At 45.0% G+C, this 27,177-nt stretch overlaps 1 protein-coding gene across 1 annotated transcript in view; it reads left to right on the top strand.

The window, feature by feature from the left end:
- TRAF5 (TNF receptor associated factor 5) overlaps positions 1 to 26,318 on the top strand; it is a 43,709-nt gene extending 17,391 nt beyond the window's left edge. The window contains exons 3-12 of the mRNA XM_054712102.1: positions 5,843 to 6,061; positions 7,020 to 7,077; positions 9,460 to 9,561; positions 11,842 to 12,006; positions 12,659 to 12,736; positions 13,068 to 13,142; positions 15,751 to 15,843; positions 20,566 to 20,706; positions 22,241 to 22,409; positions 23,721 to 26,318. Of these exons, the coding sequence (XP_054568077.1) occupies positions 5,844 to 6,061; positions 7,020 to 7,077; positions 9,460 to 9,561; positions 11,842 to 12,006; positions 12,659 to 12,736; positions 13,068 to 13,142; positions 15,751 to 15,843; positions 20,566 to 20,706; positions 22,241 to 22,409; positions 23,721 to 24,298 (1,677 nt within the window). The 5' untranslated portion in view covers position 5,843 and the 3' untranslated portion in view covers positions 24,299 to 26,318. The remainder of the gene's footprint in view (positions 1 to 5,842; positions 6,062 to 7,019; positions 7,078 to 9,459; positions 9,562 to 11,841; positions 12,007 to 12,658; positions 12,737 to 13,067; positions 13,143 to 15,750; positions 15,844 to 20,565; positions 20,707 to 22,240; positions 22,410 to 23,720) is intronic.
- The last annotated feature ends 859 nt before the right edge of the window (positions 26,319 to 27,177 follow it).

Raw genomic sequence — 27,177 nt, 5'->3', positions numbered from 1 at the left:
GCGGAAACGGACAGATTTTGCAAACTGGAGCTTTCCCCCAACAGAGCAGATGGTTAAATGTTTACCACCACCACTGCCTGGGGCTCCCTGGGGCCCTTTCAGGGGATCTGCATGGGCAAAACTATCTTCATTATAATTCTACGCTACTGTTTGCCATTTTTACTCTCCTTTCATGAGCATGCAGTGGTGTTTTCCAGAAGCTACTGTGATACTGCAACAGACTGAATACAGGAGTAGATATGGAAACCCAGCTACCTTCTATTCAGCCCAGAGATGTGCAAAAATCTAAAACAATACCACATACTCTTCTCACTAATTTTTGTTGTTTTGGAAAATGGTCATTTTTCATAAAAATTTTATTTAACGTGCTAGAGGCCCGGTGCATGAAATTCGTGCACTGGGGTGGGGAGCCCCTTAGCCCGGCCTGTGCCCTCTCGCAGTCCGGGACCCCTTGCTCCTTGCTGCCCATCTGCTTGCTGCTCCTTACCACTCAGTTTGCTGCTCCTTAGCGCTGCCACGGAGGCGGGAGAGGCTCCTGCTACCGCTGCTGTGCTCACCAGCAGTGAGTCCGGCTTCTGGCTGAGTGGCGCTCTCCCTGTGGGAGTGCACTGACCACCAGGGGGCAGCTCTGCATTGAGCGTCTGCCCCCTGGTGGTCAGTGCATGTCATAGCGACCGGTCGTTCCACAGGTCATTCCACCATTCGGTCGATTTGCATATTAGGCTTTTATTATATAGAATAACTGGCTCATTATTATCTAAAGTGAATTAATAAAATATACTTTAAAATGTCTCAACTTTAATCTCAAGTTTGATAAATATTGGTAAATATAACCCACGTAAAAACTCTTTGGTGTTCTTAAATTTTTTTTTAGAGCAGTTTTAGGCTCACAGCAAAATTGAATGGAAAGTACAGAGATTTCCCATACACTACCTGTCCCCTCCTATGCACAGCCTCCCCCATTGGCAACATCCCTACCAGAGTGGTAGATTTGTTACAGTTTATGAACCTACATTGTGTAAGGGAGGAAAATAAATGTCCCTCTACCCTTCTGAGTTCTTCGCTGAGACCTGTAATGAAAGACACATTAACAAGAGAAAACCAAATGGGAGTTTATACACCTCTTACGCATGGGAGATACCTAGGGAAAGAAGAGGAACTCTCCAAGGTGGCTTAGAACTCAGGCTTGAACACCATTTTATAAGGAAAGGGTATGTGTGTGTAGACGTTTTGGGGGAGAGCAAATGATTTTTAGGAAAGATGAATGGGCCCTTGAAAGAATACATGGGAGATGAGAGTTTGTAACAAAGTTGGTCTGGGTGTCAACTTCTAGTTTCTTCTTCTGTGATGAGTCAGTCTTCCCTGGTTGATGAAACTCTCAGAAAGGAGATTTGTGATAACTGAGCTCCTTTTCTTTGGAGGACCTGTCTTCAGGCAGGTAAGGAATTCAGAGAAAGCCGCGTCCTGTATTTGCTGTTATTTTTTCAAGTGTCTGCAGTTCAAAATAACCAACATACCAATGCAGCGTATTTTGGGGTGGCATGTCCTGAACTCCTACAGATCTGTTTTGGGGTGGCTATTCCACTACCCTTCCTTCAACACATCATTATCACTCAAAGTCCATAGTTTACATTAGGGTTCACGCTTGCCATTATGTGGCACCAGTTTTCAGCCGGTGTGCTGCAAGAGGCATGCCGATGTGCCACAATAATTTTTAAAACATGCAATACCTGACTATATAGTCAGGGCACTGACCTCTTTTCCCAGAGTTTTTCAAATTTAAAAAAAAAGAAAATGACAACAGCCAACACAATAGCCGTCTGGTGTGAATAAATGAAAATTATACCTATTTTTTTGGTCAGATCAACAAAAAATACATTTTTTGGTGTGCCGCAGAATTTTAGTAATTAGTTTATGTGTGCCATGAGATAAAAAAAAAAAAAAGGTTGAGAATCACTGTTCTGTGGGATTGGACAATTGTATAGTGACATGTGTCCATCATTGTAGGATCATACAGAGTAGTTTCATGGCCCTAAAATCCCTTAGTGATCCCCTCTTCCCCTCTCCTCCCTCCATACTAACCCCTGGCAACCATTGATCTTTTTACTGCCTGACATTTTTCCAGAATGTCACATAGTGAGAGTCCTACAGTATGTAGCCTTTTCGATTGGCTTCCTTCACTTAGTAACATGCATGGAAGATTCCTCCATGTTTTGTCATGGCTTGATAGTTCATTTCTTTTTAGTGCTGAATAATATTGCATTGTCTGGACGTACCACGCTTTATTCATTCACCTACCAAAGGACATCTTGATTACTTGTAAGTTTTGGCAATTATAAATAAAGCTCCTGTAAACATTCGTGTGCAGGGTTTTAGATGGACGTAAGTTTGCAATCCTCTTGGGTAAATACCAAGGGGTATGATTGCTGGATCAGATGTAAGAACATGTTTAGTTTTGTAAGAAACTGCCAACCTGTCTTCTAAAGTGTTACGTTCCTACCAGCGGCGTGTAAGAGTACCAGTTGCTACATGTCCTCACCTGTGTTCTCATTGTTGTTTTAGCTTGCATTTCCATGAGGACATATGATATGGAGCATCTTTTCATATACTTATTTGCCACCTATCTTATCTTCTTTGGTAAGGTATATTTTGGATAACATGTCTTTATCCTATATATCCTTTGCAAATATTTTCTCCCATTCTCTGGCATATCTTCTCGTTTTCTTGATGGTATCTTTCACAGAGCAGAAATGTTTAATTTTAATGAAGTCCAGCTTATGCGTTCTTTCATAGATTGTGCCTTCTTTGGTGTTGTATCTAAGAAGTCATTGCCAAACTCAAGTTTATCTAGAGGTTTTTTTTCCGGTGTTATTTTGAGTTAATTTTTGTGAATGGTGTAAAGTCTGTGTCTAGACTCATTTTTCCGTGAACTTGCAGTTGCTCCAGCACCGTTTGTGAAAAGACTGTCTTTGCGCAGTGTATTGCCTCTGCTCCCTGGTCAGACATCAGGTGACTGTATTTACACGGGTCTATTTCTGGGCTCTCTGTTCTCCTCCATTGACCTACTTGTCTGTTCTTTTACCAGCACACACGGTCTCGATTATTGTAGCTTTATAGAAAGTCTTGACCTTAAGTAGTGTCAATCCTCCAATTTTGTCCTGCTTCTTTATTATTGAGCTGGTTTTTCTGGGTCTTTGGCTCCTTAATTATTAAGAGTGTAAAGGGGGGAGGTCCTGAGACAAGTGTTTGAGCATTGCTGTGTGGAGAAAGATGGACAGACACACAGATGAGTGCATTGAATTCTTAGGATAGGAAAGAGGAGAGAGTGCAGCGGAAGGAAACCCGAACTGAGTTTTGTACATCCTGCTGCCTTGTTCTGGGGGCCGAACACCCTGCTGCTTTCAGGTGCATCTCTGAGTCCAAATTTAGAGGCCGTGTGACCCAGACAGGAGCCTGGTCTCGGGAGAGACTCCGGGAGAGGTGTAGGGCGGGAATTGTCAGCCTCCCTCGGACGAGAGAACACAGGGCAGTGCGGCCGTTGGGAACGGGTCTTGCACTTCTCAGAGAGGAAGGCGGGTCTTGGTAGTTAGGGCTCTGCCTGCTGGCCTTCATAACTAACATGTTAAATCTCAAGGGTAAACCATGTTAAAAAGGGGAACAATCACATCTTGTATCACCTACCACCCTCTGCGTTCTGCAGGAAACACTTGCAGAGAAGAAAAGGACGGGCTTCAGTCTCAAACCCCGGAACAAAAACAAATATATCCCCAGGCCTGTTGGACTCCTCCGGAGAGAAAGTGTTATTTGCTGAAAGAGGCCAGTTGCTTCCTCTGCTCCCTGCACCTGGGCCACACCCCGGACTCAGCCCCCTCCGGCAGTGAGAGAGGCCAGCTGCTGGCTGGAGCAGAGCTGAGGGTTGAATGGGGCCGCCTTCAGATCAGGCCACACAGCTGCTCCCCGACCCAGCTGACCTCATCAGCTGCAAGAGCATCCTGAGGAATCCCGAGAGCAAGCCAAAGGAAGCGAGGCCGAGGGCCAAGCCTTCCTGTACCCCAGGCTCGTGGAAGTACATCGCCCCCAGGGACCACCCCATGGCTTCCCATTCATTAGCCATTTGCCAGGCACATCCCCAGGCCCCGCTCCTGGCACTGTGCCGAAGTAACAGTATTTCTGGGGGACACGGGTGGGTTCAGAGGGCCCCTCAAGGTCCAGACATCAGGCGGGTGTGCTATTGTACAGGGAGAAGGCCTAGAGTTTTTATCGAATGTTCGAAGGCAAGGGGAAGTTCTTTCTCAAAGGGTTAAGAATCACTATGTCAGAGGTCAACAGTCACTACAGCAGCTCTGTTGAGGGTTTTCAAAATGTTCATTTAATAACATCAATTCAAAAAAATAGCGCAGTTGTTCTCCAAGCCTGACTCAGTGCTGCTAAGAGCTGGAGATGCAACAATGAACAAGAAAGACCAGATGCCATCCGTGTGCCACTGAGGAACACAGATACAAATCAAACAATCACACACACACACACACACACACACACACACACGTGTCAAATTTCAAGTCATGCCTTGCTATGAAGGAAAGAAACCTGGTTTTATGATGGATATAACAGTGGATGTTTAGTTTTTATATGTTTGGGGGTTTTTTTTGAATAGGTAATGCACTCATGTTAAAAAATTTTCAATAGAATTATACAGTGACACCCACCCACCCTAGCCCCCAGCCACTCCCTGGGGGCCATGCCTGTTCTTCAGACTGGTGAGTTGGCCTCTTGCTATTAGATCAGGGAGAAAAGAGCAAGCTTACTTGAGAATATGAAGCTTGAAATGAAATTTGAAGCATGAATGTGAGTTAACTAAGTGAAGGGGACTAGAAAGAAATGCGGAAGGTACTCTTGACAGAGGCACTGGCTTGTGCAAAGGCCCTGTGGCAAGAGACAGCACGGTGTAATAGAAGGACTAAAAGAACGCCCGTGGCTAGAATGCAGAAAGCAGGGAGGCAGAAGCCCAGGATGCTGGCGGGTGGGGAGGATGCACTCTTGCAGACTGCTCAGCGTGAAGGTTTTCGCCCTGGAAACCCACTGAACGAGGAGGGGAAATATAACCGAGATAAGCGGCAATCACACTTGCATTTTGAAACTATCACCCTGGCTTTTGTATGGAGAAGGGATTGGAGGGGAAAGCAGTTAACGCAGTTCAGGTGAGAAATGATGTGGGTCAGTGGTGGTGCTTTATCTACTTATAGCAGGTCCTCGAATAACAACATCATTTTTTTTTTATAATGTTGATGAGATGCTGTAAGAACTTAACTCTTGTTTCTATCAACTGCTCTATGGTAAAAATTGGTTTTGTGATCCGTTGTTTTGCAGCAGTTCCGAGAAGCGTTCCATGACGTTAGGTGAGGACTTACCGTAACACTGCAAGCAATGTGTTGGGGTGTGTGGGTCTTGCTTCTGAAAAAAAAAAACGCTAACAAAACATTTGTTTCAATTCTCTCAGTTGAGTGGAAGAGAATTCATAACAGGAGTTTGCTTCAAATGTAGTTAACACCTGGCTAGATTTTGTGTAAGCATGCGGCCAAACTGGCAGAATAATTTAGCGTTCCTGTAACAAGGAGGGTGGGCAAAGGGCTGAATCTCCTGGAATCCTGCGGGAAGACACCTGGTCCAGCCTCCCACCTGCTCACCCTCTGCAGGAGCCCTCCAGTGGCAGGAGGCTGTCACTGTGGCCACAAGGTCACAGCAGAGTGACCATGTGGGGGATGCTCAGGAAGTAAAACTCGCGGTGCCGGAGTTGTTTGGGTATGGGCACGCTCAGTTTTCCTTCTGTCCCCCGGACCCCCAGAATGGCTTATCCTGAGGAGCAAGGAGGCATCCCCTGTGGTTTCATCCGCCAGAATTCCGGCAACTCCGTTTCCTTGGACTTCGAGCACCACACCGAGTACCGGTTTGTGGAGCAGTTGGAAGAGCGGTACAAGTGTGCCTTCTGCCGCTCCGTGCTTCACAACCCCCACCAGACAGGCTGTGGGCACCGTTTCTGCCAGCACTGCATCCTAGCCCTCAGGTGAGTGGGCAGGGCAGCTCCGGCCACAGCAGGCCAGACCAGAGCGGGGGGTGTCCTGGGCTCTCAATGTCAAGTGTGGCCTCTCAGCTGTCATCGTGGTTGTGGGATGGCTGGGGCCGGCCACAGAGCCATAAATCTGAGGAGGGGCTCTCCCAGGCCCCTCCTGTGAGACCCTGAGGAGCCATATTCAACTTTTGCCACTCGCTGACCCGTTTTCACCTTTGGTTAAAATCCAGACCACGCCGGCTTTGCATGTGAGGACAAACCGAGAAGCGCAGTCCGTTTCCCTAAGGGCCTGCAGTCACCCTGGCCCTTCCTTGCCTCAGGCAGCGGTGGCATGGCATGCGGAAGGAATCTCGCTGGCCTGGGGGCTGTTCACTCCTGGGTGGCTGTAAAGCCTGGCTCATGCCCTGTTGAGGGAGCAGAGCAGGAGAGACATAAGAGCGGGCGTTTAGGGCTTATCGAGGGGCAGGAAGGAGGTTGTATCCTGCCCAGCTGAGAAAGGGGGTTATTGCAGCACACGCCCATTCATTCATGGCCTCGTTCATTCAGTGCCCGAGTGTGCCAGGCACCTTGCTAAACTAGGCTCTAGTGTCCAGAGTTAGAGAGCTGGAGGTCCAGTGTGGAGCAGGACCCGGTCTCTGCCTCCTAGAATGTTCCAGTCCAGTGAAGCAGACAGGCGGTGGTAGAGTGTGATAAGCAAAGGAATGGAGAGGGCATTTAACTCTGTCCGGGGGGCTCACTATTTGACTTGCATCCTGGGAATGAAGGGGAGTTTCTTTTAGGCTGGAGAGGTGCTGGAGTTGGGGTGCTGGGGGCCTTCTGGGAGAGGGAATAGCATGAGTAAAGACGGCCTGGGCTGCTCGGGGGAACGTCACGGGGCCGAGCATGGCCGGAGTGCTGAGGAGCTGTCAAGGTCAACTCTTAATTCTGGCTCTATTTTTATTTTTCTTTCCAGAGAATTAAATGCAGTGCCGCTCTGCCCTGTAGATAAGGAAGTTATTAAATCTCACGAGGTAAGAAAATCACTGCTTTGGGTTAGCAAGTCTCTAGTTGACAGAGAAGCCAGTGTCCTGATTGGACATCGAGGTTGGAGCAGGAGAGTGGAGGGTGGGGGGATGGGATGCTCAGTACGTAAAACTCCCAGTGTTGGAGTTGTTTGGGTTTGGGCCACAGCCAAGGGGGCGCCGTCTTCCCTGGGGCCCATATGCCTCTGCTGAGGAGTCAGGTGGGACCCCACTCTTGACGCTGTCTGAGAGGCTTTTTTGGGTCTTTATTGACTCCCCACGTTTCTTCTCCTGCTTCTTCCTTCCCCCCCCCCCTTCCTATCCCGGCTCCAGCTATCCTGAGTCACTTGGAGAAATGAAACATCCCGTTTCCTGGAATTCACTTTCTCATCTGGTTAATCGCGAATACTTCCTTTGGTTATTGTGTCCAACGGCAGCCTTATTGAGCTAGAATTCACATGTCTTAAAGTTTACTTGTAAATTGTACGTGTTTCTTGGGTATATACCTAGGGGTGGAATTACTGGGTCAGATGGTAACTATGTTTAACACTCTGAGGACCTGCCAGACTAGGTATTTTCCAAAGCAGCTGCACCATTTTGCATTCCTGCCAGCAATGTCTGAGAGTTCTACTTTCTCCTGATCCTTGCCAGGATTTGTTATCATCCACCTTCTTTATTATGGCCTTCCTTGTGGGTATGAAGATATATCTTGTGGTTTTGATTTGCATTTCTCTAATGGTTAATGATGTTGAACGTCTTTTCCTATGGTTGGCCATTTGTATATGTCATTTGTAAAAATGCCCATTCAGTTCCCTTGCTCATTTTCTCAGTGGGTTATTTGTCTTTTATTGTTGAGTTCTAAGAGTTCTTCATATATTCTGGATACAAGTCTCTTATCAAATATATCATTTGCAAGTATTTTTCTCCCATTTTGTGGGTCATCTTTTCACTTTCTTGATGGCTTCTTTTGAAGCACAAGTTTTTCATTTTGACGAAGCCTTCTTTATATATTGTTTGTTTGGTTGCGTGTTCTTTTAGTTGTATCTAAGCTATGGTCATGCTCAGTTTTCTTCCTTTATTTATTTTTTTAATTTGTTTTTATTGATTTTAGAGAGAGAGGAAGTGAGAGGGATAGAGAGATAGAAACGTCAATGAGAGAGAAACATCGACCAACTGTCTCCTGCACACACCCGACTGGGGATCAAACCCACAACCTGGGCATGTGCCCTGACTGAGAATTGAACTGGTGACCTCTTGGTTCATGGGTTAACGCTCAACCATTGAGCCATACCAGCCAGGCAGTTTTCTCCCCGACCTGAACACCTGTCTGATACATGCTCCTACTCTATGCTCTTATGATGCCTTCTGAAAGGCCGAGCATAGGGCAGTGCTGTATTTGTGCCTGCCTCAGCACTGGGCCAGGGGGTGGCATATGGCAGCTCGGGATTTGTTGGGACAAATCCAGCCACCTGTTTTTGTATGGCCTGTGAGCTAATAACAGTTTTTATATTTTTAAATCATTGGGGAAAAAATCAGAAGAAGTGCACACAGGAACTCTGTACTATTTTTGCAACTTTTAGTGAGTCTTAAACTATTTCAAAATAAAACGTTTTAATAAAAGTAAGAATAATGTTATGGTCCTAGCTGGTTTGGCTCAGTGGATAGAGCATTGGCCTGCAGACTGAAGGGCCCCAGGTTCGATTCCAGTCAAGGGTACATGCCTCAGTTGCGGGCTGTATCTCCAGCGATTCTCTCTCATCATTGATGTTCCTATCTCTCTCTCCCTCTCTGAAATCAATAAAAATATATATATTTTAAAAGAATAATGTTATGCATCATGTGAACATTGTATTTCAGTGTTCATAAATAATGTTTTATTAGAACACAGCTATGCCCCTTTATTTAAGTATTGTATGTGGTGGAGATGAATAGTTACAACAGAGACCATTGCAACGTGGCCTGCCAAGCTGAAAATAACTACTCTCTCACCCTTTATGGAGAAAGTTTGCCGACCACTGGTTTGTGCTGAAATAGCAAGTCAGCACAGCTTCAGTGATGCTACCTGATGACTAATACAAACCCATCTGCTGGGACAGGAAGCTGAAAGCATCACCCTCAGCCACAGCCCCACCTCCTGACCTTTGAGCCTGTGGGGTCAAATTCACCAGGAGCTTCTCTGGACATTGGTTTTCTGCCTTGCATGTTTAGTGGGCTGTCAGAAGTATGAATCTGAGACAGCTTTTCCTTGTATGATGCTGAATCTGACATTTCCGTTCCAACCACCGTCTGGAAGTTTCCACCCGACTTCTGAGATGTACCTGAAGACCAAGTTAATAATAATTCATGCTGCTCTAGAGCTTTGGTGTGAGACCTGTCATGTTTATCTTTTAGGTGTTTAAGGACAATTGCTGCAAAAGGGAAGTCCTCAATTTATATGTATATTGCAAAAATGCTCCTGGGTGTAATGCCAAGATTATTCTGGGACGATACCAGGTTGGTATTACGAACAACATTTGCCTTTGCCCATTTCCAGTGACGTGCATTGAACACCTTTTTTTGTGATAGTTACTGGGCTAAGCATGGGGTGGGGGGGTCATTGGGCTGCCCTCAGAGAATTCCTACCTAGAAATTCTGCAGCACAGCATGCAAAGGGCTAAGCTGTGAGCGAAGAGGTTTGCTCTACCTGGAAGGCATGGGGGACGTGCTACCTGAACGAGGCCTTACATTGTGGGTGAGGGGCATTGATCCAAAAGTGACGACGTGAGATATGCTGGGCAAAAGGAACGCTTAGGCAAGGACATGTCCTTTGGGGGGAACTGTGAAGGATTTGGGGTCCCTAGGGTGGGAGCCAGGGTATGACTGCCCGGAGGCATTTGCAGATGCCAGAGTGGTTGCTTCCCAGCAGCTGTGGGCCCTGGCCTCTTAGAGTTTGTGATCTAAGGCAGAAAACAGATCAGAACAGAGATAGGATGGAGTTTAAAGGTGAAGCATTGTTAGGAGATGCAAACCAAAGGTATAGGGGAGGTGAAGGGGCGTGAGCTTCCTACCGAATGAAACTGTCCTACCCTGTCCTACCCAGCTCTTCCCATCCAGCGGGGAAGCTTGTGAAATTCAGGCTGGAGACCCAGCTCTTCCCATCCAGCGGGGAAGCTTGTGAAATTCAGGCTGGAGACGTGGCTCCGCCATGGCAGGCCCCTATCAGGTTTGATCACACTACGAGTGAATAAGGCTCAGGCATCCCAAGCTTCCAGGGAATTGCTCGGAGGCTGCTGAGATTTTCCACTCCCGCCCACACGTCTTGGAACACATCTTTTCTCCATCAGACCTCCAGACCCCGCAGGCGCTGAGCTTATAAATGTGCAAATGATTTCCTTGTTAGCCCGGGGAGTTCTTCGGAGGTTCACGGAACTTGGCTGTGTTTTCCTGTGACAGCCCCTGGCCACTGGCTCCGATAGTCAGATAGGCAGGTCCCCAAGCAGGGCCTCTTTCCAACTTTGTGTTGTCGCTAAGCCTGAAGGGGAAACGAGGCTCGGATGGACCGGGGATCAGCTTTAGTGACCAGATCACGAGCTTCTAGAGAACAGTGGCTGGTTTCTTTTCACCTCTTTCTTTCATATTTCCTCTCATTCCCTGTTCTCCCCACCTTGTGTGACAGGGTGGGGGGATCTCACAGATGGCAGAGTTCTTGATGAATGCTGACTGTTTTGATGAGTTGAGGGTAACGTCAGTGAATTTTGGATAAGATGTGGATTTCAGTTGTCATCACCATTTGTTTCTTACCAGCAGAGGCAGAGGAAAATAGGTGTATTTATTTATCTCCCATAGAAAAACTCCTTGCTCTTTTTTTTTTTTTTTTCCTTCAGAGAAGGGGTCAGCAAACTCTGGCTGCCAAGAGCCAGACAGTAAATACTTTAGGCTTTGCAGTGTCTGTCACAGCGGCTCAGCTTCCCCATTTTAGAGGCTAGATCATCTGAGAACAAATAGATAGGCATGTGGCTACTCTCCAATAAAACTTTATTTACAAACACAAGTAGCAGGCCAGGTTGGCCCAAGGGCCATAGCTTTCCGACCCTGTTTTAAAGGATTTTTTTTCAGGCAGACAACCTTATTAGGATTTTGATAACTTGCCAGAATCACAGTAACTTACAGTCATTCAAACGTTCTATTAAAATATGCCTGTTTTCATAAATCTCTAATGTGAAGACAACTGGAATGAACACTGATAATGGCATTATTCTCCTATATTCCAGTTAAAAACATTTCCTGACCTTGTAAGACTGGCCATTCCCAGCTCCTCGTGGGCCTGTGGATCCTACATGTCCTCTACCTCCTTTTCTTGACCACTTCTGGACCAGCTTCCTCTCCCTCCCTTTTCTTCCTTTAATCCCTTCTTTTCTTCCCCTTTTCCCCTCTGTCCTGGCTTTTACCACCTGCAAATTAGTGCCTGGTGCTAGGGGTGGGGATAAAGAGTGCACAAAGGAAATAAAAAATATTCTTGAGGTCTGGTCAATTCATTGGCAAGCCTTAAGGAAATATTCAAGAACTAACCTGAGAATATGAGCACGTTCCTAGGTAATCTAAAATAAACTCGTTATACCTCCTTCTTCTCCCATCTCCCCATCCTCCGAACTCCCACCTCGCAAGGCTGGCTTTCACAGCCTGGGTCCAAGCAGCCCTCGGGGCACGGCCGTCCTTCCTCCCAGCGCCCCCTAGCGCTCTCCCTAGGCCTTTCAGTGCCTCCCTTCCCACCGCCCTGTTACGTGTTTGTCGCAGGACCACCTTCTGCAGTGCTTATTTCAAGCTGTGCCGTGTTCCAATGAGAGCTGCCGGCAACCGGTCCTTCGGAAAGATCTGAAAGAGCACTTGAGCGCCTACTGCCAGTTTCGAGAGGAAAAATGCATTTATTGCAAAAAAGAGGTGGTCGTCATCAATCTACAGGTAAAAAAAAAAAAAAAAAAAAAGAATTCCTCACCTTTATGGGGCTGAATTCTGCTTGAGTGATCACAGGGAATCAGAGGGGCTACCAGAAGCCCACCTTTCTGGGTTTATTGTGGTACAGAAATACTAGGTCTAAAGAGTAACTTTATGTGAGAGAAGTTCTGTAAAGAACAAAAGCCGCCTTGGTGGTATTCGTTTATCGTTGGCAAAAATAATCATTTGGGCACCTGCTGAGGATGAGTGTGCAAGGAGTGACGCTAGAGACGGGACACAAGGAGGTGGCGGTGCTGTCTGTCCTCGGGATGCTGTGGTCTGACCGGGGAGGTTGGCTGTGGGCACAAAACAAGAGCATGGCTACCTTTCACCTGTGCCAGAGGAGCCACACTGATGACTCCCTCAGCCCGCCCTCTCGGAGTCCTGTGCCCTCTGACTTTCTTTCGGAATAACTGGGAAACTTAATGGAATGGAATTCCTTTATACCAAGAAAGCGGCCATCTATATGCAATCCTTTCTGGAAGTAGGCCATACCTTCCTGACGGTAAGCCACATACATAGATTCCCCAAGAGACATGTGTATAAACACTCTGAGGGCATAAAAGGGAACCCTTGAAAGCAAAGGTGGCTTTGTCTCATCACACTTTTTCTGCTTCAGGATCATGAAGAAAACTTGTGTCCCGAGTACCCAGTGCCTTGTCCCAACAAGTGTCTGCATGTTATTCCCAGAACTGAGGTAACTGTAAATAATTCTCTCAGTAGATTTCATGTAAGATCAAGTTTTAGCAATCACGATGGGGTGTGTCTGACAGAATCGCCTAGGCGAAGGCCCAAGGCTTCAGTGACACCCGTGATAACCACGTCTCTGTCTTCCCCTCCCATCTCCCGAGAATTCCCCTCCGTTTTCACCATAGCACTCCCTCCGCCAAGCCTTAGCATCGCCTTTTCCTTCTCCTCTTCCCGCCCTTCTTCCCAAGCCTCCCTTGGCTCCCTGCTTGCTGCAGTTACACCAGACCGTCGGAGAATGGCCGATGAGTTTCTGTAGCGTGAGGCTGTCCATTTCGTAGGTGGATAAACACCTGGCTGTGTGTCCTGAAGCGGAACAAGACTGTCCTTTCAAGCACTATGGCTGTCCTGTAAAGGTATGGAGCGCCTTTTTGTTTCTGCCTCTACATTCTACTGTATAATTCATTGGGTGAGTTCCTTGTACTCTTCGATTCCATCCGGGATGCAAAAGGACATTCACTTAGGAGAACTTGAAGACTGGGAATTGTATTTGTCAGGGTTCTCCAGAGAAATAGAACCAACAGGAGATATGTAGTATGTACTTAAATATATATAATACGTACTTAAATATATAATACATTTATATATTTGCTATATATTTGTCTTTGCTATAAGGGGTAGGGTTAACCTTTCCAGTGCATGAAATACAGAATTGCTTTCCAGCTCTGAAAGAATCGTCTTTATAGTTAGGCCCAAACTTCCAATTGGATTGTATTCTAGAATTTACCTCAGTACCAGAGCTGGGGAAGGGATTTATTCTCTGGCCAAGGGGCCAACCCTAAACAGAAGGGAAATCGCTGACAAATGTTTGCTTTGAATTCATGGATCACCCAGAATCCCTAAGATTTGCTTTTATTGGTAACATAGGCACTTTGCAATGATTGTGAGGGCAATAAATTTGCTTGGGCTGGAATTATAATTAGGTTGCATACCTTCAGCCTGTGATAGCAGGATGGTGATAGAAGAATGGAAATGTGCTTAGCAGGAGGGAGAACTAACCTAGCTTAGAACTGATCGGGAGCTGATTCACCTAGGAGATAGGTTTTATGTGGGAAGAGTTGAAAGATGACAATAATTACATTTAGCCCACAGTCATATACAGGGCGGGGCAAACGTAGGTTTACAGTTGTTCGTATGGCAAAGAAGACAATAATTAATAAATAGTAATATAAGAACAGCACACTTATGCCTTCCCCACCTCCTTCCCCCCCTCACCCCCTCCCCTCCGGCACATTTTCCTTACCTCTCTCTTTCTCCTAAGCTCAAAGGGCCCTTCTTTTGTCTCTGTAACTTCCTGAGCCCATTTCTTCTACCTCTCTGACTTTCTAAATAAACTCTTCCTTATAGTTTGAATCTTGGCTCTGAATTCTTCCTTGGCCAGAATTCAAGTACCGATGTTGCTGAACCAAGGTCCAGTCATTGGTAACATTCTGGCGCCATTTTCACCACCAACATTATGGTGCCGTAACTCGGATACCCTTACCAATACTCGGATTGTTTTATTATGGTGTAGTGCAGCAAGATTCCAGGGGATCCCATCCGGGGCCACCTTGCAGACGTGGACTGTACTAGGTACAAACAGGGGCCCGTTGTGCCCCACTGGCCTCTTGCTTTGCAATGGCGGACTTGAATGAGTTTTCCATGGAAATCCGGACCTCCCTGTTTTAAAGAGGCTGACTTTCTTTGAGCTGTTTTGCGAAATCCTCAAGGTGGAGCTAAAGGTTAAGGGTTGAGAGAACTTAGGCTAAAGAAAAGGGTCCGGTATAATGATGGACAGGGTGGGGAAGGGTGGCTGGTTTTTCAATTGGAATTGCTTTCTGAAGGTCTGAACAAAACCTTGTGCTGGGTAAATGAGAACCTGAACTTATTCGGCTCCAAAGATAAGGGCCACATCCTCCTCCAGCTCTGATCTTGGGTATTCTTAGGCAACTAAGAAATCTCTGTAGAGGTATCAGAGGTATCCCTCACGATGTACAGGAGCCCCATAGGGAAGTCCAATTCAACTGTAATTAAATAACTGACTCCTGCCCTAGCCAGTTTGACTCAGTGGGTAGAGCGTCAGCCTGGGGACTGAAGGGGGTCCCAACCTCGATTCCAGTCAAGGGCACGTACCTCAGTTGCAGGCTTGATCCCGGCCCTAATCAGGGGCATGCAGGAGGCAACCAATTGATGTCTCTCACATTGATATTTCTCTCTGTGTGTCTCTCCCTCTCCCTTCCACCCTCTTTAAAAATCAACGGAAAAATATCCTTGGGTGAGGATTAACAACAAGAACAAAAATTAATAATTGACTCATGTGGGGATATGCACGTAAAGGTTGGTCGCCTAGCGCTCTAAGTCCTCATGGCTGTGTTAGGCAGCCAGGAGAGAGAAAAGAAACACATAAGAGCGTTTGAGATGACTCGGGAAGTGACATTCCCTTGGAGCTCACCCACAAGCAGCACACAAACTTCAACCCCCTACACAATCTCCCTAGAAATTTTGTTCAGACTCTACAAATCTCAAACTAAAATTAACATGGGAAATTATGCCCCGAAGGCTGGAAACTCCCAGCCTCAGCCCCCATTAATACTCCTGCAGATATACAATAAACAGGAAGCCTTTAGCAATCGTGATCGCTAAAACTCTATCTTACATAATACAAGAATAAACTCTGTGTTTCGCGTACTCACAACTGTCAACCTCCCTGGCCCCACCCTTTATTCTCAGGGCAAGGAAGGAAATCAGCACTGAGAATTTTGATAGTGGCCTGATTCTCTGCCCCTGTAAGTTTAAGATTGTCTCATGGGTACTGTAGGATCTTAACGCTGGAAAGGGGACTAGAGGGCCTTTTTTTCCCCCCACAACCCACCTTGAGACAAGTAAGCAAAGTTGTTCAAGTTTTGTACTAGTGGAGTACCCCACCACCGTCCTCGACTGGGGACCCTTTCCACCTCCTGCCTCATTTTTCTCTTCCTGTTGAAGGGTAAACGGTTGAACCTGCAGCAGCATGAGCACTCAGCCTTACGGGACCACATGCTTCTCGTTTTAGAAAAGAACTTCCAATTAGAAGAACAGGTAAATGAATAGTCAAGGGTTCAAATATAGAAGGGGGGCAGCAGACTTGCTGGGATTTGCCATTCGTGGGATTCTTATATTCTGTTTCCATGTACGTCGACTGGAGGTAGGCCTTTCTCTACTAGGTGGCCAGACAGAGTCACAGGATTGTAGAATATCAGAAGTGGAAGATGCCTTTGAGATCCTCGTTCAACAGAGGAAGTAACTCAACTCAAAGAAAGTTTGATGTGTTTGTAACTTGTGTCAGGATTCGATCTCAAACCCATGTCCCATAGTCCAGTCTGCGGCCTCTCCACACACCTTTTAGTTAATGATACCTGGCACCTAGGAGGTGTCTGATGTTTTAAACGAAGCCTATATTACCGTGAAATAACAGTTGACAATCTCTTCTAGGCACTATGGGTTTATTTATTTTGTAGTAAGTCCGAACTCCTGCCTTTGAGAAGCTTTGCACCCTGATAAATGCCTGCGTACATATTTAGCTCACTGAGTTGCGATTATCAAGTGAAAGTATGTGTGCAGGTGACGATTTTATTGAGTAATTATTGTAAGAGTTAATTGTCTTGTTAGCACATCTCAGAGGATCAGACTTTTCAAGCTCACCTTGGGAAGAACATCCACCTGCAGACAGGGAGCTGGATTTTCTGTTGCCGGTTATTTCATGATGTCTGAGTTCAGGTTAAAGTCGATGTGTGAGTTCTAGGGTCAGATCCCGGAGGAAATTAGAAAGTCTGATTAAACTGTAACTTTGGTAGAAACCATGCTGCCTAGTAGCCACTCCCAAGTTCTTTCTGTATCATTGCCTCATTCATCCATCCATTCATTTAACAAACACCTCCCATAAGTCAGGTACAATATTAGTGACTAGGAACACCGAGTTGAGGAAGAACTCACAAAAATGTAGACAGGTAAGTTGCCAAGCCTCACAGGACATGCTGTGGGGGTACCCGGTGTCTGGGTTCAGATGCTGCATCAGTATACTCCAGGGGAGTCGGGAAAGGACATCAGAGTTACATCTTGAAGGAAGAGAAGGTCCGTTGGTTAAAATGTTGTAGAAAGAGGACATCCCAGAAGGGGAAAGTTTGTGCCAACACGGGGAGGCAGGAGAGAGGCTGATGTTTCAAGAAAATTTGCTTTTGGGGTGGAAAGATACCCAAGTGGGAGACAGGGAATGGCCGGAAGTCTGGTGTGTTGGATCCAGGTTGCAGTGGCCTTCCACGTGCGCTAAGACATGTTTGAACATGATGCAGTTATTATTTTTTCATTCATTAATATTCTGCCTAATACTAGAGAGGATTTAAGGGCCAAACATTTGAACTAATGTTTTGTCAGTAATAGGGAACTAATGGAGGCTTTTACATTGGAAAAATACTTGGCCAGCTAATTGTTTGTTTGGTTTTAGAAAGTAAGACAGCTGGCAGTAGCATGGAGGATGGATAGAGGGAGAGAAGAGAAGAGAATGAGGACAGCAGGACCAGACAAAAGGGTGTTACAATAAACTAGACAGTGTAGCAGTAGAGCCAGGAAATTGATGAGCGAGAGCTCTGAGCCAGAATGCCTGGGTTCCAGGACTGGTTCCCCGCTAGTCCCATGAGTTTGAGAATGCTGCTTAACCTCTCTCTTCCCCAATTTCCTCATTTGTAAAATGGGGTTGTGGTGAGGGTTAAATGAGGTAATGTATTTAAGCTCTTAGCACAGCAATTCAATACTAGGTGGAGATAAGATGCTGGAAGAGGTGATGGTGATGGGGAAGGATCGATCAAGGCTGTGTCAGTGGGGATGGAAAGAGTATTGGGACACATTGAGAGATTGGATTGGGATGCTGCAAGCTTAGAAAGCAAGGAACATGGAAGTGGTCAGGAACAGGTTAGATGTGAGGGTGGGGAGACTCCTGAGTTTGCTTTTGTTCAGGGAGATAAGTCTGGTGCATAGGTGGAAGTCAGCTCTTGGGATCTTAGTAGATTCTGGGTCAGAGATCAGATGGTTGTTGCAAGCTATTTGTGCCTTCATTCATAATGCCTTCTGTGTGCCAGGCACTTTGTGAGTCTTTGGGGATAAAGAAATGAGATGTAGTACCAACAATTTAATGAAGAAAAAAAACCCTAAAAAACAACAAAAAGCAGTAAGAGTAATGAGGGTAAGTTATACACTAGGTTATGGTCAGGATGTCATGGAACTTGTGAGGTGGCCTGAGTAGGTGGTCCTAGTAAGGAAATGTAGTTCTAAGAGGATATGCTCTTAAGTGGAGGCTTAGAAAGCAGTACTTTCTAGATGGAGGAGGAAGTGTCTGAGAGAGCAAGGCTTGATGGGAAATAGAAGTTGTGTAGTCACACTGGGCAGGGCGCATGTGAAATGTGAATGGGCATGAGGCTGAAAAGGCAGCCAGGGAAGACCCTGGAGGGCCCTGGAGGGCCTGTAAAAGGCCACTAGAGATAGGTAAGTGGGGGTGACAAGACCAGATCTGTCTCTTCATATTATTGTGGACACCATATGGAGTATGCATTGGGGAAAAAGAAGATTAAAGACAAGAAGCATTCATTCACTCATTCAACAAATACTTATCAGGCACCTACTGTTGCCAGGCCCATTGCTGGGGTTAGAGTGGCCTGTGGAATCCATGCCAGTCCTGGCTCCCATAGAGCACCCTTCTGGCACATGTGTGAGGGAGAGTGTAGGACCAATTAGGCCGCCGTTGCAACAGTCCTGGTGGGAAGTTATGAAGGCCGAAACAAGAAGAGATGAAATGAGAAATGGATATTTTGTTTGTTTTGTTGTGTGTTAGGAATTTAAGTTGACAAGTATTGCTAAATGGGTGGATATGAGGCTGAGAGAAGAGTTGTCTAGGTCACTCTTAGATTTTTGGTTATTTCTTTCAAATAGATTATGAATTCTGAGAGAGTAGTGCGTTTTGCCTACCACTGGCTAGCTCTGTGCTGGGAAGATTACTTAAACTCTCTGTTCCTCTGTTTTGTCATCTGTAAAATGGGATATGATATTCATACCCGACTCACAGAGTTCTTTGAGGATAAAAGAGTTCATGAATTATAAGGCTACTAGAGGCCCAATGCAGGTAATTGATGCGAGGGGCTCGGCCCTCGCAGCCCTGGCTTCGTCCGGAAGGTCGTCTGGAAGGACGTCCAGAAAGATGTCCAGAAGGTCATTCGGCTGTCTGGTCTAATTAGCATATTACACTTTTATTATTACTGATGATAGACATTCAGCAAATTTCAGCTATTATTTGATACTATGCACATGGCCTCTAACATGGTATGGTGATCAGCACACTGTGGTTCTGTAATAAGTGCATACTGAGTGAATGAAGAGAACCAGTTCAGTAAATTCAGCCACGTGATGTCACTCTCATTAGATGAACCATCATTGCGGGTTAGGCATAGGAAAAGCTGATGAGAAATCTGTGGATCAGGTCTTTTTTCAAAGCACCTGCAAATATTTTCCTAGAATTATATAGGAATCTACCTGTAAATATTTTCCTAGAAACACACACACACACACACACACACACACACACACACCCTACCTAATAAAAGAGTAATATGCAAATTAACCATCACTCTGCTACATCCACCAGCCAATCAGAGCGAGTATGCAAATAAACCCAACCAAGATGGCTACAGCCACAGAGAGCAGGAGGGAGGCTTGGGTTTCCCCGGTAACAAAGGAAGCCAAGCTTTCCGCCTGCCCTTGCCGACCTAAGCCTCCACTCAAGGCTACAAAGTTTCAATTATAGAAGGTAAACAAATCCAAACAGAAATGGCAGCAGCCACGAAGCTGGAAAGAGCGGGAGGCTAGGGTTTCCCCAGCAATGAAAGAAGCAAAGCTTTCTGCACACGTTGGCCGGCCCAGGCCTTCACTTAAGGCTACAAAGTTTCAATTATAGAAGATACATAATTCCAAACAGAAATGGCTGCCGGCCCCGGAGCGAGCAGGAGGCTTGGCTCCGCTCCAGGCTACAAAGTTTCAATTGTAGAAGATACATAAATCCCAGATACCAGGGCTTCCGCTTGGGTCACCGGGGGGCATGGCTGGCCTGCAAACCACCACAGGCCCCTCGGTCAGGCCACTCCATGCCCCAAGGGAACCCCCACCCTGATCCAGGACACCCTTCAGGGCAAACCAACTGGCCCCCACCCGTGCACCAGGCCTCTATCCTATCTAATAAGAGAGTAATATGCAGATTGACCATCACTCCAACACACAAGATGGCTGCCCCATGTGGTCAAAGATCCTGCCCCTATGTGGACACAAGATGGTCACCACAAGATGGCCAGCAGGGGAGGGTAGTTGGGAGGCACCAGGCCTGCAAGGGATGGCAGTTAGGGGTGACCAGGCCGGCAGAGGAAGGAAGTTGGGGGCAAGCAGGCTGGCAGGGAAGCAGTTAGACATCAATCAGGCTGGCATGGGAGTGGTTAGGGGGTGATCAGGCTGGCAGGCAGAAGCAGTTAGGGGCAATCGGGAAGGCAGGCAGGTGAGCAGTTAGGAGCCAGCAGTCCTGGATTGTGAGAGGGATGTCCCAGATTGGAGAGGGTGCAGGCTGGGCTGAGGGACACACACCCCCCATGCATGGATTTCATGCACCAGGCCTCTAGTATATATATGGTTTTCCTCAAAACACTTTCTTACCTGCAATATTTTCCTAGAACTATATTAATTTTAATTTGTATGCATGCATTTAAATGACCTCTTTCACATTCCTGTTATTAGATTTCTGACTTATATAAGAGCCTAGAACGGAAAGAAAGTAAAATCCAGCAGCTCTCAGAAACTGTAAAGAAATTCGAAAAGGAGTTCAAGCAGTTCACACAGCTGTTCGGCAAAAATGGAAACTTCCCCTCAAACATCCAGGTGAGAAATGACCTTGCTATTCATAGCCAAGATTTAGTCTTCAATTAATTGGCAGTGAGGGTTTCTCTTACAAGGTTTTTTGTTGTTAATCCTCACCCAAGGATATTTTTCCCATTGATTTTTAGAGAGAGTGGAAGAGAGGGAGGGACTGGGGAGAAAAAAAGAGAGAGAGAGAAAGAAACTTTGATGTGAGAGAGACACATCGACTGGTTGCCTCCCGCACACTCCCTGACTGGGGCCAGAGATCAAACCTGCAACCCAGGTATGTGCCCTTGACCAAAAATTGAACCTGCGACCCTTTGGTCTGCAGGCCGATGCTCTAACCACTGTGAACACCAGTCAGGCCTCTCCCTTTATTCTTTTCAAGCCAGTTGAGAACAGGCTGCATATATTGTGGCATTTTACCCCTCCATACTTGAGTATTTTGTAAGAATCAAGATCTTTTACAGAACCCTAGTACAGTTAGCAACGTCAGTAAATTTAACATTAGTTTTTTTATATCATTTATGGCATTTAGGATTTTAATTAATGTTGGGCCAATATTAGTCACTTGGTTCATTGAGAACATCTATAGTTCTGCATTTTATAGTCAACACAGTGAAACTATTAATTCTTTTGGGAAGAAAATGCTTTAAATACTACTAAGATATAGCAAAATTATTTGTAAATCATGAATGTGAAATAACCATAAACCAATTCCTAATGAATAATGTCTTTATTGTGATTATAAAATTATAAAGTTTATAGTGAAAAAGATTTCAAGACATGTGGTATTGGCAATAGTTTTGAAATTTGGATCCAAGAAGATGCAGGCCATATAGTTTGCATACTTTGTCAGCACACTGTGTGTGTGTGTGTGTGTGTGTGTGTGTGTGTGTGTGTAGAGAAAAGGAAATGCATTATATGTTACCATTTAAATTCTTTTTCTGATACAGTGAGAAGTCAGAACTAAAGCATTGGGGAGGGGAACTATAGTTTTAGTTGTACTTAACCTCTCCCATGTAAAGAGAGCAACCAGAAGTTCAGGCCTCATCTCGGGGCACTGTGTACACCTGTAGTGCTCAAGGCAGAACAGGTGGGCTGTCTTCCAGCTCCTTCTCTGCCTTCTCACAGAACAGAAGTGAATCAGGAGGGTAACTTCTAAGAAGGCAGTGATAGGTAAGAGGAGAGACAACATGAGACCAGAGATCTAAAGAGAGGTTAGATAACTAAGTGGAGAGAAATTGAGAAAGGAGTAAAAATCAGGTGAAGAGACGTTTAAAGATTTAGAACAGGAGCTGGGTTAGAGAGGAGGAGGAGGTGGAAGAGGAGGATGAGGAGGAGGGGAGGAGGGGAGGAGGAGGAGGAGGAGGAAGAGGAAGATATAGGTGGTCAATCTCTCTGCATCCTCATTGAATTTTCTGTTCTGGACTACGTAGTTTTCGTTTCATTAATTGATTAATTAAATGTGAAATGTTTGAATTGAAAATTGCATCTTGATGAATTACTAAGATATTAATCGACTAAGATATTAATGCCCATTTTGTACTGAAAGGTTCTTGCCAGTCACATTGACAAGTCGGCTTGGCTAGAAGCTCAAGTGCGTCAATTATTACAGATGGCAAACCAGCAACAAAATAAATTTGATCTGAGGCCTTTGGTGGAAGCGATTGATACAGTGAAAGAGAAAATTACCCTGCTAGAAAGCAATGATCAAAGATTAGGTATGTCTAATATTTTCTACTTCCCTTTTGATGATTCTTTTGTCTGCAGGTGTTCATGAAACAAGCTAACACCTGGCCAAATGGAGTCACAGCTGTCCAGGATAAACTGGTTGAATCTGGTATTTGCGAAACAGAACAGCATGATATTCTGGCTACTCAGGCAAAAAGTATGAAGAGCCATAGTGGGGGCCGGAAGAGGCAAAGGGTAGAAAAGGGCCAGGAAATGCCAAGAACAAGGGAATGATGGTTTTTAATTGAGTGTGGAAAATAATGAGAAAGCTAAGAAAAACATGTGGTCAGCACATTGTTTTCAGTGGAAGCAGACCTGGGAGATACTGAGGGTTGATTCCAGACCACTGCAATAAAGCAGGTATCGCAATGAAGTGAGTCACAGGTTTTTTTGGTTTCCCGGTACATATAAAAGTTATATTTACTCTATACTGTAATCTATTAAGTGTGCAATAGAGTTGCCTGAAAAAAATAATGTACATGCCTTAATTCCGTGGTCGGCAAACTGCGGCTTGCGAGCCACATGCGGCTCTTTGGCCCCTTGAGTGTGGCTCTTCCACAAAATACCACGGCCTGGGCGAGTCTATGTTGAAGAAGTGGCGTTAGAAGAAGTTTAAAAAATTTGGCTCTCAAAAGAAATTTCAATCGTTGTACTGTTGATATTTGGCTCTGTTGACTCATGAGTTTGCCGACCACTGCCTTAATTAAATAATACTTTATCACCAAGGAATGCTGTCATCTGAGGCTTCAGTGGGTCGTCATCGTTTTTGCTGGGTGACGGCTCTTCCCCTAGTAACATCAAAGATCACTGATCACAGATCACCACAACAAATGTAATGAAAAAATTTGATATATTGCCACAATTCCCAAAATGTGACACAGAGATAGGAAGTGAGCAAATGCTGCTGAAAAATTGGTGCCGTGCCGATAGATTTGCTCGAGGCAGGGTTGTACAGAGAAATATAAGAGGGTTTGGTTGTTTAAAAGCATCCCGGTTTGAAAACTAGGGGCTCACCTGCTCACACACGTTAGTTGAATGCTGAGTGTCTTCTCTACACGTCGGTGAGTTTCAGTTCAAGAGGACACATTCAAGTTTGCTTGCCAAGACATGAGATTCACTGAGTTGCTATTAGTAATACAAACGGCCCATTGGTGGACATCGAATTCACTTCATCTTTAGGATGTCAGAATTTTATCGGTTCTTTTCAGATAGCAAAATTCCACTTTGGGCAAATTCTAAAAACAACTCAGGCCTACAGCATCTGTTTGTGTGTGTGTTTGTTTGTTTGTTTTTCTTTGCAGTTGTTCTGGAAGGGGAGACGAGCAAACACGACGCCCACATTAATATTCATAAAGCACAGCTGAATAAAAATGAAGAGCGATTCAAACTGCTGGAAGGCGCCTGCTACAATGGAAAGCTCATCTGGAAGGTGACTGACTATGCGATGAAGAAGAGGGAGGCGCTGGACGGGCACACGGTGTCCATCTTCAGCCAGCCCTTCTACACCAGCCGGTGTGGCTACCGCCTCTGCGCCAGAGCCTACCTGAACGGGGACGGGTCCGGGAAGGGGACGCACCTGTCGCTGTACTTTGTGGTGATGCGAGGGGAGTTTGACTCCCTGTTGCAGTGGCCATTCCGGCAGAGGGTCACCCTGATGCTTTTGGACCAGAGTGGCAAGAAGAACCACATTATGGAGACCTTCAAGGCTGACCCCAATAGCAGCAGCTTTAAACGTCCCGATGGGGAGATGAACATTGCCTCCGGCTGTCCGCGCTTCGTGGCTCACTCCACTTTGGAGAATGCCAAGAACACCTACATTAAAGATGACACCATCTTCTTGAAAGTGACAGTGGATTTAACTGACCTGGAGGAGCTCTAGTCACTATTTCTCGGGGGATAAAAGGACTTCTTGGGTCCAGGACCGTGGAGGAAACCTTTGGTTAGCACGGTGACTGAATATCACCTCGGTCCACGTTTGTATTTGGCTTTTGCCCTTAGCATTCGAAGTCACTTTAAAACTTCCTAAGTGCTGTCTTCTTCCCCAGTTTGAAACTTAAAACACTTAGGATATCCTCTTATTTATATTTTTCTATCTCTTGAAAGATGGTAAGTTTCTTGAAAGCAAGGTCTGGGACATCTCTTTTTTGCCGGTGCTTAGCATGGGGTCTTAGCATGGGATCTTAGATGTAGCATGGATTCTACATCTGTGTCCTCATCGACATTTAACACAGAGCTTTCTTTCTCTATGTTAAATGTCGATGAGGACACAGATGTAGAATTCCCGGTTGAAAATGCTTGGTATTTAGTCTGCTGGTTCTAGACTTGACCACATGCCTACAAACGCCGTCTTCTAAGGTGGATTGTTCCAGATCAGTAGAAGGATGGTGTAATTACAAGACAGTATGTCCAGTTGGAACAGACGTTTTTGGGTCAGATACTGAATTACTACACCTCTAAATATTTTCATGAAAGTCACTAGTAATCAGCAGACACAATTTTTGAAGGCTGCATAAGTGGTGACAAGAGTAGGCATCTTCATTCTCCCTGCAGAAATACAGAAAAAAGTACCACATAGCATATAAAAAAGGAGATATAAACATCCAACTAAAGTCCAGATTTTATTAGGGTCAACCATATGGAAAACTTTTTATAGATCAAAAACAAATATTAAGAGTTTAATAAGGTTCAACTTAATGTATATATGTATATGTATACAAATAATTTAAAGGTATTTTGGTAATAACAGTAAATTAACCTTTTGCACTCGGATGTCGAGATTAAAATTACTCTTTGAATGTATCAATAATTTGAAATATAAAAAAATCCAAATAAATAAGTTTGTATGAAAAGAAACTCCAGTTTTTTATTCTACTGCCGCGCTTTGTAAAATCTGGGGTATTTAAAAAATTAAATCCCGAGTAGAATAAAGGAATCGAGAAAAAAGCAAGCGAGTGCAAAGGGTTAATGTGAGGATGGGCAGAATTTAGTATGCGATGGAGGGAATGTCATAAATGAATGAGGAATTTGAAACCTAGGGAAGACATCATTACAATTTCCCATGGGTGTCAGAAGCACTCCCATCCAAAACTGATTGCTAAAAACAGTTCTCCTATTTTTCTTGAGAAAATTTTTATTTCATAAATTGGTATGAAAATGGGTATTTATATACACTTGTGACTTTTCTTGTTGAAAACCTAAGTACTCTGTGAAGAAATGATTATGTTCTTATGCATTTTTCTGTATGGGTCTGAAGGTGTATGTATATTCAAGTCAAGACGGAGTCCTTCGGACTCTTGATAGACTTGAGGTTAACAAAAAATACCTAGTTTACCTGAGTCCTAATTCATTCTCATGCAACTGAGCACCCTCCTCCCGCTCCTTTTGGCCTGGCTCCCTTGATCCTGCAAGGACAAGTGCCACCGGCTAAGGGCCACTCAGCGCAGCTCACTCAGGCGATGACCACTCACCTTACAGCTTCTAAACAGTTAACCTGAAGAAGCAGCATGATTTATACCAGTGGCTTCTGGAATAACTGAAACTTCCTTAATCTCTTCTGTGAAATTTTCAAGATGCTAAAAAAACTATAGTGCAGAAATCATCTCAAAGGGGTTAAATTCAAAGAAATAAGTTCACAATACAAACACACTCAAGAACTACACTGTAGCTGCTGGGGAACCCTGGTACAGTCAATGGTCAGCATGTCAGGTCAGACAAACTCGGGAAGCCTTCCTCTGGACCACACAGGTGGTTCTCTGTGTTCGTTTTCCGTGTTTCTAATCAAGTTCAAGATCACCCCTGTACTCCTGGGGAGTGGGAGATCATATTGTTGTAACTCGTTTTAAGTAGGTGATGTGAAAAACATTTAAAAGTGAATTTATTCAAATACTAGTTTTGTGTTTTATCCAACTTCTCCACATAAAAAGTATTAAGTGATGGCATGGTTTGCTTACGAGTTCGGAATCCCTTCATCATGGAAATAGTGATCACAAAATGAGGTATCCTAGAGTAAAAAGTCCTCCTTTCCCACAGAATAAGAGTTATAATTTTTGTTTTAAAGAGGCAGATCCATGTAAAATATTTTTCCTCTTTTACAATATGAAATCATTTTTATCTATGTCAATAAGATTTCAATTTTATTTCCATTTTTATTTTATATCAATTCCTGGTGAAGAAAAAAACAATACACTAGGCATAAAAGGGGCATTAACCTTGAGAAATATATGTGCAGGATTAAAGTAGGGTGTGGAGGTGGGGTCATATTAATGCGTAATAACAGATCTGAGTTCTAAACCCTGTTTTCCAAATTTGATGTGTTCAGAGAAACAAGAAATAGTCACAGCCAAGTTCAACTCATAGGGCCAGCCTTGGATGCAAGTAAACAGGAGATACCAAGCCTTTGTGTGGTCCCTCAGACACTCCACCGACACTGCCAACACCGACTACCTCTTTTCTTTTAGAAAATGGTTGGGCACATGGGTCTTATTCTTACCAAGAACTCTGGGCTGGAGATAAAGATTTGCTAGATACACAGCAGGGAAATCAGGTGGTGAAATCACCTGAGATCACTTCTTTTTAGGGGAAGAGTGAGAGGAGCCTACAAAGATTTGGAGAAGGAATGTTCAGAGGTAAGGGAAGTACAAGGGAGATGGGAAAGGAATGTCCATAGGACCAAATGCCACCCTGAGAACAGTAGTTGTTCCCGGTGCACCCACAGATGACTCTTGAACTCATTATCCACCCCCATGCTGCTCCCTCCTC

Source organism: Eptesicus fuscus, chromosome 22, assembly GCF_027574615.1.
Source record: "Eptesicus fuscus isolate TK198812 chromosome 22, DD_ASM_mEF_20220401, whole genome shotgun sequence".
Lineage (NCBI taxonomy): Eukaryota > Metazoa > Chordata > Mammalia > Chiroptera > Vespertilionidae > Eptesicus > Eptesicus fuscus.
This window is presented reverse-complemented; position numbering and strand designations above follow the sequence as displayed.